This window comes from Chlorocebus sabaeus, chromosome 17 (genome assembly GCF_047675955.1).
Source record: "Chlorocebus sabaeus isolate Y175 chromosome 17, mChlSab1.0.hap1, whole genome shotgun sequence".
Lineage (NCBI taxonomy): Eukaryota > Metazoa > Chordata > Mammalia > Primates > Cercopithecidae > Chlorocebus > Chlorocebus sabaeus.
This window is the reverse complement of record NC_132920.1, coordinates 62,054,544-62,072,127: the sequence shown is the minus strand read 5'-3', so window position 1 is coordinate 62,072,127 and position 17,584 is coordinate 62,054,544. Positions and strand designations below refer to the sequence as shown.

Sequence of the window (17,584 nt, the reverse complement as noted above, 5' to 3'; positions counted from 1 at the left end):
ATGTCTTCCGTTGTAGTATCTTGCTTAACTCCTTGGTTCGTTCTTGACCTTTATTGCAGCCAGCAATTACCGTTTCTCTTGTGTACTTGGTTTTATTTGTCTTCTCTCATTAGAAAATATCTTTGTGATGACAAGGAATGAATGCATATCTTGTTCATCAATGTTTCTCCAATTTTAAGTACTGTCCCTAGACTCTTTTCAGTATCCAATAAACTTTTATTGAATGCACTCATGCACAAATAAATTAAATATTTCACACACAGAAAGGTAGGTTGAAGCAGTATAATCTGGATCTAAATGGTGCTAATATGGAATTGAATTTTAATCTCAACTTCAGCATTCACTAGACATGAGACGAGTTCTCTGTTTTGCCTCAGTTCCCATATTTATACAAACAGAAAGTAATACTTGGCCGGCATCTTTCAGAGTGCTTCTGTGAGGACATATTGAAATAATTGATGTGAGGCACGTTACATTATTTAAACATTATATAAATAAAAGATAATCTCCTAAATTTATCTAAAAATTAAATAAAAAGGAAAATATTTAAATTCAGTAAGAGAAGTTGGAAAAATTTCAGCATATTTTATTTGTAGAAAAGTTGGCCCTCATTCTTCTACATCAAAAATAATGGGGGAAAGAATCAGGAAATGACTGCTTATGAAAAGAGAACCCAAGACTTGGGGAAAGATTATTTCCTAGCGATTGAGGCATGCAAGTTACATTTTATGGCCACATTGGTAAAAGAAGGATGGGCTTTTTTTTGGGTCACAGTTGGTGATATCATGAGGGTTTAACTTTCCTTTAAATAGAGGTGGGATAATACAAAGTAGCTCAGCAACAGTACCTGGTGAAAGAGACTGGCACATATACAACGAGGAGAAAGGGGAGAATTAGAGCAAACGTGATTACCTATGTTCTAGTCTCTTCGTCTACTTGTCTTCCCAATTCCTTCACAGACTGTGACTAATGAATCATATATATATATATTGGTTTTTAAATTAAGCCCCTCCCAACCTGCCTTCCACAGATAGGGTCTGGGGAAAGGAGGCACAGATAGGTTACCATAACTAATTCAATATCCCAATGATTCTACACCGGAAGAATGTTTCTGCACAATATTTCTCCGAGCCGCTTTGTTTGTTTATCAATGAACATCCTACTGCGTATCTGAGATGTAGGTCATCGGAAATACCAGCTGCCGATCACATGCAGTCTTCATTATATTTCCAGACCCAGTGCGCTGCTGATTCCTGCACAACTGTAGTGCGTCTGAGCTGTGTGAGGGAAAGGAGACACCTGTGCCTTAGGGACGCAGGTGAAGTCCCATCTACCTTCCTGAGACTTTGCTGGCGCTTTTCCACCCTCTCAGCGGCTCACTTCTCATCTCCACCTCCCCTGTCCACTTGGACTCAGACCTCTCTGCTTAACCCGCGCTTTTCCCGCCCTCTCTCTCCTCCGCACCTTAGCTGAAGACACAGAGAGCTCCACAGAACTGGGCATGCCTAATAGCCAGGGAAGGCTTGGGCTGCAAGAAGAAAGCGTTTGCATCTTCCGAGCTCCCCTCCCCTCTGCAGCTGCCTCCTGCCAGTCAGGCGACCCGACGTGCACCACGGTCCAATGAGGGCCCGCGGCCTTCGCCAGCGCCCCGCCTCTCCTGGCATCACCACCAATGAGTGGTTGGCGGAGGTGGGCCGCGCCCTGTTCCCGCCTCTCCAGTTAAGGCCGCCGGTGTGAGCCCGGGCTCGGCGCGAGCGAGGGACGACGGAAGGGACTGGCAGGTGTGGACGCGGGGCCACGCAGCCCGACGGCGGGAGTCGCAGGTGCTGAGTGCATGGGCCAGTGAGGACGCACGGAGCTCCCCTCGCCGCGCAGAGGAGGAGCAGCGCGGGAGCCAGGCGCTGCCCCACGACCCTGCGTCCGAGCGAGCGGAACCTCGCGCTTCGCCCGGGGACAGTCCGAAGTCCGCGCTATGGAAGAGGAGAAATATTTGCCTGAGCTGATGGCAGAGAAAGATAGCCTGGATCCATCTTTTGTGCATGCATCGCGCCTTTTGGCAGAAGGTAGGACTTGCCCCCACCGATGGGCACAAACCGCCGGCTGCCTATTTCACCCTTGGCTTGATTAGGGGAGTGAAGTTGGGGAGGGACTCCTGTCGCCGCCTTCGCAGAAACTGTCCCCCCGAAGATGCTCGTCTCAGAGCTCGGGCGGACAGACCCCCTTCTTAGGGCGGACAGCAGTGCTCTTTCTCCACGTCTTAATTTGGAGAAGACCAAAGCTACGGAGATCTAATGGCAGTGGCGATGTGACCTGTTAGGATCGTTGATAGAGAAACCGTAAAGTGTAACGCGGTCTACAGGGACATTTTCACTTCGCTGAGGGAGGGGAAAGCAGTTTGGAAGTCAATGGTGATCAATGTAGTGTTCTAAGAGCTTTTTGGCTACAGATCAGTATTTTTATTTTTATTTTTATTTTTACTGCATTTAGGAAGTGATGTTTGATGCCCTTTAATCAAAGTCTATCCTATGGAAAGTGTTAGAATTAACCTATGCATTAAACTGTGCATGTTCTTATATGTATGCTAATGTAGTAAGTAGAGGCTAAAGTGCTTATACATTTATTTGAAGTGTGATGATTGGGTACTCTGCAAGATATTGGTCCCTGGGAACGCTCTATAATTGATCAACTGTTTTACCAAGTGTGCATTTTCTTTTGTGTACCTGTAATGTTAAAGGAGATTTCATTCCCAGAGGAACGTATATGTCTTGTCTTTTGTATTGCTTTGAAAGGTTAAAAAAAAAAAGACACACAAACTTTATTAACCAAATTACTCCATTTATGTTATAATAATGCCATCTAAATACTCAAGACACCTATATCTGTAGTTATTTACACATGCCTTTTTAAAACAGCTGCAGATTTTTTTAGATGAATGCTTCATTAATAATGAATTGCTTCATCATCAAATTGGTTACAGTGCAGTTTTGTAGCTAAGGTTGTTATGGACTTACATACAGCAAAAAACTAAAAGGGATAACTTCCTCTACCCCAGCTCCTCAGTATTAAAAGATTTTTTTGAGACTTAGTTGTACCAAGGAAGAATAAATTCTGCTCCTCAATATATGATTTAAATCGGTATTAGCTATATTTTTAATTGATGGATTGTTATTTGTGTTAACAATAAAGTGTAAGGTATTTTTTTATGTTTAAATGCTAAACAGGAAAAGATTTATAGTGAAAACATGGAACATGTGAAATAACTGAACTGTTTTCAGGGAAAAAGCTTGTTTTATAGATAAGTGGGAAGGTGAAATACAATTATGCCGACTACTTTGGTTACTGAATGAAAAAAATAGAAATTAAAGTGGAAAAGTAAAGTCAATAAAAGTGCACTTTTTTGCTTTCTCAAAAAAGACAACTACATAAAAATAATAGCAAAATAATGAGTTAATAGATGTTTAAGATTGTTTGAAATGATTTAAAAGGCAAGTCTTACCAGTCTTCGGTATCTTTAATATATTTTGAATAGTCTTCAATGTATTTTCCAGAAGTTTCTTTATGTAGCTGATAATATGTCTTTAAAGTGAAAAAAAAAAAAAAAACCATTTACAAATTGATCGTTCTCTCTGACCTGCTAATTAGAGTTCTATTTGAGACAAGTGGCTCAAAGATTAATTCATCAGTCATTAATATGAGTTATTGTACTTGAAGGCGGTCAAGCTAAATAAATGCATACAAGAAACTCTTAACAGAGTGCATAAGTATTTCTTTGTCTGGTAAAACAGTCAGAGAAGGCTACGCACTTGGTTCCTTAACATTTTATCTTTCCTAGGAACTTGATTTCTTGATATAATACTTAGGAACATGTTCTGATGTTCCTTGTAATTTGATTTTTTCCCAGCAGGGGGAAGCATGCCCTGCTTTTGTAAAGAATTAGAAGGAAAAGCTCTTAAATAGAGGAAAGCATCTAAGTAAGAAACAAAGAGGGTACCCAAATTTCAGAGAAATCAGCATAAGGAAAAGAGAATGGAGGAGGTTATAATAATCTTGGAGTACATAAAGAGTTATGCAAAAGGATGCATAGGTTTTAGATTACCTCAGTACTTGGGCTCTTTACATGTGCTTATCAAAGAGTGTAAGATGATTGTTCTTGGAATCTCAAGGATCTTAATGTATATTTTATGGTATAGATCTTTCATTATCTTTCCAAAGGCCAGTTGCCAAGATGTCCACGCTTAGTTTCAGATGTCTATAGAAGAGTATCGTTGAGGTGATTTTATTTCTCATACTTGATAATGCACTGATTGAAGGCAGTGGCTATAAATAAACCTGACATAGATATTCATTTGGAAAGAAGGTGCATACTGAAGTACATTTCAGTCAGTACTGTGCAGACAGTGTCAAGCCTGAATGAGTAATAAAAATGATACAGATGATTCAGTTCTTCAGAATGATTTTCCGGAAGCTAATATCTATAAAGGCAGTAATAGAAACCAATGAGCTTTCACAATGATTTATTTTGCATTTTGATTGGTGATAGATGCAAATCAGTGCTCAATTGACAGTGCTGCATGTAGAATTGAAGGCTGTGGGGTTGAAAGTACTAGTTGGATGTTTATTTGGGGTTTTTGGGGGGTCCATTGTAGTTTGTTTTATTTCACTTGTTTCTGCTGTGTGTTTTCAATAGGAATAATTTCAATTGATTGTTACTCAGAAGAAATCTTGAATAATGTAGTTTGAAGTTTGTTTCTAGTATGCTTAAATAATTTAAATAATGTTCATCCTGCGATTATAATGTTGTTTAGTTATCCACTTGTTATGGTAGGTGCTTTTGAATATGATAAAACAGCAAACTCAGGACTATCCTTAAAGTTCTACTCAGTGTCTGAATTTGGTTGCCAGATGAAATTACATGAGGTTATTTATATCTATTCTGCTTCTGGGAAGTGCATTAAACTGTGAATCTAGATACCTGGATTTGAATTCCACTTTAACCTCAACTGAATCTGGGTAAGCTTTCTTTCCCTGGGCCCAGTTTCCTTGTCTCTCAAATTAAGGAGTTGGACTAAGTGATATATATGTGGGGCTTTTTTTGCAATTCTAATTAAGTCTCAGACTACTGATGGATACAACGAAGTGATGTTTGTATATTCGGAACAAAAAATCAATGGCTGCACATTTTCAAAACTTTTTTCATTCTTTCCTAGTTTAATGATTAATAGTATATTTATGGCACTAAAATGTAATTTGAGGCGTATAGTTTATTTTGGGTATTGGGGACAGATTTATGTTCTTAAGTCTATTGAACTACTATTAATGTTTGAGGCCAAAAATATATATACATGAGAATATTGTCTGGAAATATTCTATGTCTGCTGAAAGACATAGATCTGTTCAGATTTATATATTCAATTACGGTGATTCCATATTCTTAGGAGCATTAGAAATTTTTGTCCAATTGAGAGCTGTTTGGGGAAGACTTCCTAGCCTGAAATCTTTGCAAGCATTATATGACGATGTCAAACATTGCCAAATACCCCAGCAGTTCAAATGGTTTTCAAAAAACTGTAGGTACTATTTTCAAACTTTAGTGAAAAGTTTGACCTCCCATCTAGATTTGGCCTTTATTTTTGCAGATATAAATGAGATCTTAAAATATTAAGGAAAGAAGGATTAATACTTATCATAAATGCAAACTTGTGAGTTAACTACATTTCGGTTATCAATAAGAACCATTTTTTGGTTAGATAGTGTTTCTTAAATATTTTTCATAAAGCTTGATATGTTTTTAAGTTAAGGAAAGTTATTAGTGTCATGTCTAAAGCACCTTCTGGTTAAAAATAGTATTCCTGTGACTCTTTAAAGTGACTTTTCTTTTGATTAATGTAATCACCTTTTTCTCCCAATAGATTTGGGATAATCTTACTTATGTGTCTTAAATAAAAGACAAACATGGGCAAAAAATTAAATTCAAGTTATCTTTGATCTTCAATTAAAACAATTTATGATATAGTGGAAAATTTGTACTTTGACAAGAAAAACACTTAGGAATGAGTATTGACACTTCTACCTACTGGGAAGTATAGGATGTATCATTTCCCCCCTCTCTGATACTCAGTTTCTTCATCTATATAACAGGAAAAGTAATACCTGCCAGGCAGAGTTCTTTTAAGATGGAAAAACAAATAAAAAAACAAACTTCTGCTTGTGATGCCTGTGATAACATAAGCAGTATTTTTAAAATTTATTTTATTTTATTTTATTTTATTTTATTTTCAAGACAGAGCCTTGCCCTGTCACCTAGATTGGAGTGCAGTGGTGTGATTTAGGCTCATTGCAACCTCTGCCTCCTGGATTCAAGCAATTCTCCTGCCTCAGCCTCCCGAGTAACTGGGATTACAGGTGCATGCCACTACGCCCAGCCAATTTTTGTATTTTTAGTAGAGACAGGATTTCACCATGTTAGCCAGGCTGGTCTCAAATTCCTGACTTTGTGATTCTCCCGCCTCATCCTCCCAAAGTGCTAGGATTACAGGCGTGAACCACCATGCCCAGCTAGTAATTTTTATGTGTATAACAAAAATATAAGCAGAAATTAAACAAATGTAAGATGATGCACCTCAATTTGAGAAAATAAGTAAAATAAACACTTCCTTACTTTAGATTACTGCTGAGTTAAATTTAAATTCATAAAGCAAATTATGAAATAAATTACCTTATGAAAAATGATTAGAGTTTTAAAAATATCATGTTTAGTAAATGATCACTTGTTAGTCTTTAACCATGAGCTTGATTAGCCCTGATCCTATTTATTTCAAGAGTAATTTCAGACCTATTCAGACTTCCCCTTAAACCTACACATTCTTCACTCTCTTCACTCTCAGCAGGTGATTTCATCATCCTTTTTATTGGAGGAAATGGATATATCTCTTCTGCTATTCCTTAACCTCCTACCACCTAAAAACTTCCATAGCCATCGTCACTGTCTTTCATTTCCAGAAGACCAAATGTTTCTTTTCTTCAAGGTTGACTTGCCACCCATATCCTTGACCTAAATGCTCTTCATCTCTGGACTCATTCTGTAGTTAAATCCTTTATTCAATATCTCCTACTCTTTCTCCCAATCAACTCTTTCTTTATAGCAGCTGTCAACATGATTCAATCTGAATAATTTGAAGAAATAGAATACTACTTTCACTTGCCACAAGTATTAAAAAATGATCTCTCTTGACATGTATCCTTCGTTGTTTCCTTCAAACTTCTGATAAGACTAGTATATACTAACTGCCTCACTTTCTTTATTTACATTTTAAAATTTCTTCAGTTTGGCTTCTGTCTTCATCACTGTCCTGAAACTGATGACCCTAGTGACAGAATAATCTCATAATTGCCAAATCAAATAAATTTTTTCTGACCTGTCATCAAGTCTCTTGGCTGCACTTTCCACTATTGACCTTCTTCTGATTTCTTTCCACCTTCCTTGTCTTCTAGGCACTGTACTCTGCTGGTTTTACTTCCTTCTTTGACCGTTTCTTGCCCTCATCATCCTTCATTTCCCTCCTTCCCACACCAACACACACAATGCTGTCACAGTACTTCATTTAAGGCTAAAGTCTCACCATGTCACACTTCTTAATAATTTCCATTGCCTGCAAGGTGTAGTCCATACCCCTTGACGTTCTTATAACATGCTTACCTCTCCAGAAGCATCTCTTCAGCCTTTCTGCTTAATTTCTCTCAGGTATACCAAACTGCTTATCGTTCACTCTCTAGACTCCCTTGACATTCCCATACCTATTCACAGAAAGCTAGATATCTTCCCCTCATTCCCATAATGAACGCCTCTAGATCACTGTCCAAACTGTTATTTTAGAATGATCAGGTTGTGCCTGTCTCTCTCACTAGTGAAACAGCTCCTCTTTGTCCGCTCTTGAGCAGAACTAAGTCTTTTTCATCATTATATTAGCAGCACTTTTCACAGTGCCTGGTATGTGGTGGTGCCAGGTAGAGGCCAAACGGGCTTTTCTCCATCAGACTTCAGAACCCGTCTCCTGTTGGCCCCTCTGCCACCTCTTCCTAATGTGGATAATACTTGCCCTTCTCTCTGTCCTCTCTTATGTCTAAGGTGTTGCACATGCTAGGACCTTGCTTTAGAATGCCCTTTCTAGCTTCTCTCCATGATTATAATTTATCTTCATTCAATTAAACTGAGTACTGCTATTCCTTCTTCTAGGAACCCTTTCATAATGGCTTCTCATCTAATTCATTATAAATTAAGTGCACTTCTGGTTTTATTTTCAACCTATCCACCATTACTACATTGCAACATGCAATTCTGTTTTGGTTGTCTTCCCCACTAAGCTTGAAGGCCAGACTATGACTTCTGTCTTTGAATTTTTAATGCCTGCCTTCAGCCTCATATGTAGAAGGTCTCAATAAATGTTTATTAACTGAATTATGTTGACCTCATATCTTCCTTTTTCTCCTATTTTGTATTTAGCAAGTATCTCCAGAAACAAGTTTTCAGTAATTCTGTCATTTAGAATGATAATACTAATTCAGTCATATTTTATCTTTGCATAATGCAAAACCTCAGGAGGCCACTTTGAAAGTTTCCATTTGTTTCCAAGTCAATTTTGAAAAATTATTCATTTGCAGGAAGTTGGAAAGTTAGTACAGGGAAGTCCTGCTTTACTCTGTGAGGTCTCTGAGAATCTGCCCATTTGTTTCTTTGTTGTTTGGATTGAGACTTTGTGTGTGTGTTTGCTTTTAATACTTATGAGTTGCCAGCTTTTCTAGCACTCAATCTGGCACAAACGCAGCACAAAGAAAATCTAGGAAAACCATTAAAATATCATTCCCGAGTCTTGTGGTACTCAGACAATTGGCCTCCTTTTCTCTACTTTCTAGATAAGAAAGTTTTTCTTATGTTTATCTGTAATGTCCCATCCCCATTCATTTATGTGTTTTAATTTATATCTGTATGAAATCTTTTGAATGAATATTAGGCCTTGTACATTAATATTAATATTTCATTAACTAGTTGTATAAGAATGAGCATGACCATGATAAATTCATCTGGATAATGGACACAGTAATATTCTCTATATTTATCTCATTTTAAGGTTCTTTTTATGGCCTGGTACCTGAGAGTGGGAACATAACTGATCATTATTCTCTGTTTCTCTTTATGTACACAGTCTATGGTGAAGCTGTTTGTTCCCACAGCAGCTGTAGAAGGGAAGAAAGTGAGGTTTGGAAGTAGTTCTTAGAAACCCTTGGAAATAACTGTAATATCATTGGCTTTCCTTATGCACTTATTTGAACACCAAATTTGATCCTTCTTTTTGGTTTGGCTATATTATAAGAAATATATCTTCATTGGAATTATATTCTGACACCAGTTTGATTTTTTTAAAGCTATAAACTGTGTAATATTTAATATATTCCATAGATCAAAATTTGATACTATTACCTATAAAATGCTGAATTCCAATAAAATAAACATAATTTGGAAAATTGTTTAAAGGTAGAATACCCACTAATTGCTGATATTCTACATTAATGTTAGCAAATATCCATATTATATGACTTCCTCATTTTCTCAAGTGCAGAGTTCTGTAATGAGTGCATCTTTTATTTGCCAAATACTTGCGAGGTCATGGCCAAGCATCCTCTTGCTCAATTGTTTTAACTTTTTTGGAGGAAAGAAGTCATTTTTAGCGCATCCTCCATTTGACTCATGAACAGTAATTCCAAAAAGATTTTGCGGTATAGAGAGATAATAAACAATCATAAAAGCATTAGGCTATTTACTTTATATTTTAGCTATAGTTTGGAAGATTAATTCCATCAGACTAGTGCTCTACTTCATTTGACTACACAATCACACATGCCCTGAAATGTGTGTTGGTAAAAACTGCACATGATATGTACTATTAGTAATGAAATATCAAATGTTTAATTTATGGGATTTATAATCTATAGGGGGTTCAACTGTATACATATAGACATCTATATATATGTATATTTGTATACATATATATGTGTGTGTATATATACACAGACACACACACACGTGATATAAATAAGTATATGGAAGGTCCAATAGGTTTTACATAAATTTTAGAGACCACTGATACAGGAATTCAGAGAAAGTCATAACTTCGGTTGTTTATGTTAATAAGAGATTTATCATTATTACCATTATTGTCTCAACATTTATTGTGAGTTTACTCTTTGCCGGACACTGTACTAGACGATTTGCATGCATTACCATAAGTAATCTACCCACCAGTCTTATTGTGTAGTTATTAGTGTTAGTTTTACAAATTAGAAAAATTAGGGCTTAAAGAAATTAATTTACATCAAATCTCACAGCAAAGAAATTGTACATGTAACCATTACACCACATTGTCTCCTATGATAGAGATCCAATGTTAGGCTTTGAAAGAAGGCCAGATGCTAGTATGCAAATTTTATCTACAAGATCAATGTTGTTGTTGCCATTAACTTCTAAAATATGTTTCTGAGTGCAAATATTGGATGAATTATTATATGATATCATAAAATATAAGTATAGCTTATAAAAGTCAAATTTATAAATGGTGGAATTTACCTTATTATAGAATTGAATTAAGGATCATCAAGACAGCCTACATTTCTGAATGACTTGTATTGACTACTTCGTAGAGAGTTTAGTGATGTGGTAGCAGAGCAGAGGGAACATTTCAGACTTCTTTTGACCCAAAAAGTGATGGATAATTTTGTGTGGTTTGCTGAGGCACTTTTCCCCATATTTTTTAGACAACTGCTTGTATTTGCTGAATTCTTCTAGAAACAGAAGAACAACTGTAGGTCCTCTCTTGTGTCCTGAGGCGGTCAGGGTTTTGCTTAACATTTAGAAGTGAGCAAATTTTACATTTGATCAGAAGCAGAAAACAATATGGCTTGATTTAAATGTTATCTGCATGTTTTGAGGTATTATAATTTAATAACTTTGAAACAGATTGACTGGTGTTATTGTACTGTTATCAGAAATGGCACGATCAGTGTCTGTTTCCTTTAAAACATTAAAGATTAGATTTTACTCTTCTTATAGAAAACCAGAGTAAGTGTGTTTTCTGTTGAGCATATTTTTAGCAGTTTCATAGCATTGTATGCTAGATAATGATAAACCCTGACTGCAACTTAGGAGAGGGAGCTTCTGTGATAGAAACAAAATAAAGAGCCTGAATGAGAAGAAATTTGTTGAATTTTGAGGAGAAGAAAGGGGCGACTCAAGTAATGGCTGCTTTTATTGAACATACACAGTGGCTTAGGTCTTTATTATTTATTTATTTTTTTATTATACTTTAAGTTCTGGGGTACATGTGCACAACGTGCAGTTTTGTTACATATGTATACATGTGCCATGTTGGTGTGCTGCACCCATTAACTCGTCATTTACATTAGATATATCTCCTAATGCTATCCCTCCCCCTTCTCTCCACCCCACTACAGGCCCTGGTGTGTGATGTTCCCCTTCCTGTGTCCAAGTGTTCTCATCGTTCCATTCCCACCTATGAGTGAGAACATGCGGTGTTTGGTTTTTTGTCCTTATGGTAGTTTGCTGAGAATGATGGTTTCCAGCTTCATCCATGTCCCTACAAAGGACACGAACTCATCCTTTTTATGACTACATAGTATTCCATGGTGTATATGTGCCACATTTTCTGAATCCAGTCTAACATTGATGAACATTTGGGTTGGTTCCAAGTCTTTGCTATTGTGAATAGTACCGCAATAAACATATGTGTGCATGTGTCTTTATAGCAGCATGATTTATAATCCTCTGGGTATATACCCAGTCATGGGATGGCTGGGTCAATTGGTATTTCTAGTTCTAGGGCCTTGAGGAATCGCCACATTGTCTTCCACAGTGGTTGAACTAGTTTATGGTCCCAGCAACACTGTAACAGTGTTCCTATTTCTCCACATCCTCTCCAGTACCTGTTGTTTCCTGACTTTTTAATGATCGTCATTCTGACTGGTATGAGATGGTATCTCATTGTGGTTTTGATTTGCATTTCTCTGATGACCAGTGATCATGAGCATTTTTTCATGTGTCTGTTGGCTGCATAAATGTCTTCTTTTGAGAAGTGTCTGTTCATATCCTTTGCCCACATTTTGATGGGGTTGTTTGTTTTTTTCTTGTACATTTGTTTGAGTTCTTTGTAGATTCTGGGTATTAGCCCTTTGTCAGATGAGTAGATTGCAAAAAATTCTTCCCATTCTGTAGGTTGCCTGTTCACTCTGATGGTAGTTTCTTTTGCTGTGCAGAAGCTCTTCAGTTTAATTAGATCCCATTTGTCAATTTTGACTGTTGTTGCCACTGCTTTTGGTGTTTTAGACATGAAGTCCTTGCCCACGCTTATGACCTGAATGGTATTGCCTAGGTTTTTTTCTAGGGTTTTTATGGTTTTAGGTCTAATATTTAACTCTTTAATCCATCTTGAATTAATTTTTGTATAAGGTGTAAGGAAGGGATCCAGTTTCAGCTTTCTACATATGGTTAGCAAGTTTTCCCAGCACCATTTATTAAATAGGGAATCCTTTCCCCATTTCTTGTTTTTCTCAGGTTTGTCAAAGATCAGATGGTTGTAGATGTGTGGTATTATTTCTGAGGGCTCTGTTCTGTTCCATTGGTCTATATCTCTGTTTTGGTGCCAGTACTATGCTGTTTTGGTTAGTGTAGCCTTGTAGTAGCCTTGTGGTTTGAAGTCAGGTGGTGTGATGCCTCCAACTTTGTTCTTTTGACTTAGGATTGTCTTGGCAATGTGTGCTCTTTTTTGGTTCCATATGAACTTTAAAGTATTTTTTTCCCAATTCTTTGAAGAAAGTCGTTGGTAGCTTGATGGGGATGACATTGAGTCTATAAATTACCTTGGGCAGTATGGCCATTTTCACGATATTGGTTCTTCCTGTCCATGAGCATGGGATGTTCTTCCATTTGTTTGTGTCCTCTTTTATTTCACTGAGCGGTGGTTTGTAGTTCTTCTTGAAGAGCTCCTTCACATCTCTTGTAAGTTGGATTCCTAGGTATTTTATTCTCTTTGAAGCAATTGTGAATGGGAGTTCACTCATGATTTGGCTCTGTCTGTGTTACTGGTGTATAAGAATGCTTGTGATTTTTGCACATTGATTTTGTATACTGAGACTTTGCTGAAGTCATGTATCAGCTTCAGGAGATTTTGGGCTGAGACAATGCGGTATTCTGAATATACAATCATGTCATCTGCAAACAGGAACAATTTGACTTTCTCTTTTCCTAACTGAATACCTTTCATTTCTTTCTGATTATTTCTTATTTCTGCCTGATTACCCAGCCAGAACTTTGAACACTATGTTGAATAGGAGTGGTGAGAGAGGGCATGCCTGTCTTGTGCCAGTTTTCAAAGGGAATGCTTCCAGTTTTTGCCCATTCAGTATGATATTGGTTGTGGGTTTGTCATAAATAGCTCTTCTTATTCTTTATATTCTGAGAGACAGGTAATATTGTCCCTATTTTATAGGAAAAGATAAAAAGGAAGATTACAAGGTAGCACAATCAATTTGGATTTTTTAAAAAACAATAAATCAGAGGTTAGGCAAATGTCCAATAAAAGTGTGAAAGAGTGTCACAAAACAGCCATTATACATTGAAATGTAAACGGTATTAAAGAACATAACTTGTTTAAGGGAATAGCAAAATCTTGCTTTGATAAACTTTTAGAAAAGTGACTAACTAGGTTACTGTAGAACTTGTTGTTTCCTTTAAAATAATTTTCTCTGGGAAATTTGAGGAATTTTTTTCTGGAACTTGATTTACATCCACCAGTACATTCATTTTATAAAATAATACTATAAAATGCAAACAGTAGATGAATGACTAAATAATAGAACGCATTTACCATGATGTTTACTCCTGTAAATGATAAATGGAAAGGCTTTAGTAAGTGTAAAATAGGATTAGGAATCATCTATGTCTCCAGACAGTGTAAGTTTTTTTTTTCTGGCAAATGTAGAAGCTGCTTTTTTATCCATCCAAAACCTTGTGGAAAATGGGGCCTTTAAGGAATTGTGTAAAGATGAAAGAACATTTGGTATGCTGAGGCAGATGGCATTTTATTATATGATATTACTTTGGAATGGACTTCAGTATGATAGATGGTTATGCATTAAGCTAGTCTTCTAAAATTACTGAAAGACTGGATGTTATGTCATCGCCACATAGGGAAAATCTGTTAGAATAAAACATTATGATAATTAAAAGCAGTTTAATGAAGTCAGATGAAGTGATAAGTATTTAGAATGAGTTTCAATAAACCAAATGGTTTCCCTTTGAGTAAAATGAGTGTGTGTATGTGTGTGTGTATATATATAAAAAATAAGGGATTTATGGGAATGTGTGTGTGTGTGTGTGTGTGTGTGTGTGTGTGTGTGTGTATTTGATGAGTGATACATGTATATATTGTGTTTGTTAAACATATGTTAGACATTGGGAATCAAAGAGAAGCGATGCAGACTTGGCCCAATTGGTTCTTATTGTTTGTGTTTCTCTTTACTAACAGAGATTTACATTTAGTTTGAGGAGGGGGCAGGAGTTACATAAAATCTACACAATACAATGATAAGAGAAGTAGATGATGCTTTAGGAGTTTGGGGCAGGACACCTAAACAAGTGTACGGAGATGAAAGGCTTCCATAGGAAGGGGCGTATTAGTTGAGATTCTACAAATAAGTAGAATATGACCAGAATTCAGTGATGAAGCAGCTATAAATTGGAGAGAATTATACATGCATATAGTAAACAACATCTTTAAAATCTGACAAGAAAGAGAATATTTATTCAAATAGGTAGAAGTTAAGCATTGTTGGAGACATAGTAAAGGGAAAAGAATCAAGAAGAGTGTGTCTAGAGAGTGGTAGAGTCTTATCACACATACCTTGTAAAATATGTTAAGAATTTTGGACTTTATGCTACAAGTAATGGTAAATCATTGAAAGGTATTTAAAAAGGGCAAGTGTGATGGAGTTTTATTTAAAGTATAATGTAGCTGCAATGCTGGAGACTGGATTGGATAGGTACAAGACATGGGCAGGACATCAGGTAGCTAGAGCAACAGTTCAAGAGAGAAGTTACAGTGGCCTGGATTCAAATAATGATATCACAGACGGGGAAAAGTAGACAGATCTAGGGAGACCGAAGTGGGCAGATCACGAGGTCAGGAGTTCAAGACCAGCCTGACCAATATGGTGAAACCCCATCTCTACTAAAAATACAAAAATTAGCCAGGTGTGGTGGCGCATGCCTGTATTCCCAGCCACTCAGGAGACTCAGGCAGGAGAATCTATTGAACCCAGGAGATGGAGGTTATAGCGAACTGAGGTTGTGCCACTGCACTCCAACCTGGGTGACAGAGGCTCCATCTCAAAAAACAAAACAAAACAAAACAAAAAAAAACTGCAAGTAAAATGTAAAGTGTTGGGTTGGATAGAGGGGCTGAGAAATAAAGGGTGGTCAAGTTGGCCATCTGGGTTGCTCGTTGGTAATTAGTTAATGACGGTGTCAGTTACTGAGATATTTATTAAAGAAGGTTAGTGCTGCATTCAGTTGGATATACAGTGAAGGGATGCAAGTGGAGAGCTGGGTCTGGAGAAAGATGGTGCTGCAGGTAATGGTTTAAGTTTTACTAGCATCTAGGTGATAATTGACCTTTGGAGTAGAAGAGATCACCCTGAGAGAGCATATAAAGTACAATAGAAAGGAGATTTAGGATAAAACTCTGAGGAATATCAGTATTTAAGAGAAAGATAGAAAACTCATCTACAAAGTTGACTCAAAGGACTTTACTAAAATGTAGGTCGGAAAGACCAAGTAAGTTCAGTATCGGATAAATACGGTATTTGAAGAATGAAGGATTTGTTTAGTATTTTCAAATGTTGCAGTAGATCAAGTAAGACAAGGATTAAGAGCCTTTAATGGATTTGGCAACAAAGAACAGACTGAGAGAAGGGTTGGAGAAAACCCCTTATTTCTGCAAGTTGACGAATGAGTAGAAAGTGAGGCTATAAGAGAAGGTAGGAGAACTCGCCCAAGAACTTTGACTTCATAGGGGAGGAAAGCTAGGAGTAATATGTTGAACTGTATGAAATTGATAATATTTCATCATTTTGACCTGAAAAATAGCAATTTTGTGTGATTTAATTTATAAAAGGGTACAGTAGAATGAGAGAGTCATTTGAGGGTAGTGGCTGACATGCTGAAGCTAGACTCCCTAAGTCCCTTGTTTCTTCCTAGAATTAAAGACCCATGTTATTCTGAGTGAGGTATTTTAATTTCTATATCCCTTTTTTTCCTCATGTGCAAATTGGGTACACTCTTAGTTCTAAACTGAAAAGATAATGATGGCTGCCTATTGTTTCTTTTGCTCACTGTAAACTACAACAGAACTCCTGTAGTCTCCTATTCTCTATATCTCCGTTCTTCATCCTGTCTGCTTCCACCTTTCTAATTTCCTCAGTGTAATGTGGAACATCCTTTTATAAAACTACATATGATATTATAAAATTGTAAAATGAATTCCGACTCCTTTTATAGGACTGTTCTTGAAATCCTGAATCTTTTCCTCTCTGAAATCCATTGTAGGCATTTGCTTTTTCCTTTGGCAATTCTTACTGACATCTTGGCATATGTGATTTTACTGACCACTCACTGCCAACATCTTGATACTTTTTTCCTTTGTATTTGTCCTCCTGTACTCAATACAGAAATTTACTGCCTCCATTGTGGTCAGTGAGGCTATCATCCATGGTGAGCATGAGATGGAATGCCTCAGTGGGCATGCTGCTGGATCCTCACTGCTTCTTGTAATGTGAGCATTTCTCTTATTGACTGAGGATATAATGTGAAAAGATAAATGTATTATCTTTCAATGCAGCCTGCTACATAGGTCTGTTTCAGTATTGGAGGAAATCACGACTGTGTTGGACCTAAGAAAAAGGATGTGCTTGTGTATCATTTCAAATACAGTCATTTGTTGCTCAGTGCCAAAGATCTATTCTGAGAAATGTGTCATTAGGCGATTTCATCATCGTGTGAACATCAGAAAGTATACTCACACAAACCTAAATGGAATAGCTACCACACACCCAGTCTGTATGGTACAGCTATTGTTCCTAGGCTACAAAGCTGTATAGCATGTTACTGTATTTATTACTGCAGGCAATTGTAATACAATGGTATTTGTATACCTAAACATAGAAAAAGTATAGTAAATATACGGTATAAAATATAAATAGTGGTATACCTATATAGGGCATTTACCATGAATGGAGCTTGCAGGACTGGAAGTTGCTCTTGGTGAGTTAGTCAGTAGTGGTAAGTGAAGGTGAAGGTCAAGGACATTACTGTACAATACTGTAGACTTTATAAACACTGTAAGTTAGGCTGCACTGAATTTCTTTTTTAAAATTATTTCTTCAATAATAAATTAATGGCTGACTATAACTTTTTACTTTATAAGCTTTTTAATTTTAAAAAAGTTTTTGACTTTTTGTAGTT

At 36.8% G+C, this 17,584-nt stretch overlaps 1 protein-coding gene across 16 annotated transcripts in view; it reads left to right on the top strand.

Annotated features, from left to right (window-relative positions):
• The first annotated feature begins 1,700 nt into the window (after window positions 1–1,700).
• The window catches only part of KHDRBS2 (KH RNA binding domain containing, signal transduction associated 2), a 638,920-nt gene continuing 623,036 nt past the window's right edge, over window positions 1,701–17,584 (top strand). For 15 of the 16 annotated variants that reach the window (XR_012089217.1, XR_012089216.1, XR_012089204.1 and 12 more), the window contains exon 1: window positions 1,733–2,063. Coding sequence is in view for 1 of the 16 variants with exons in the window: in XM_008013623.3 (XP_008011814.1) it covers window positions 1,973–2,063 (91 nt within the window). In the remaining 15 variants the exon portion in view is untranslated. Of the gene's footprint in view, window positions 2,064–17,584 lie in introns of all 16 variants that reach the window. The other variant, XM_008013623.3, reaches the window with a different exon arrangement.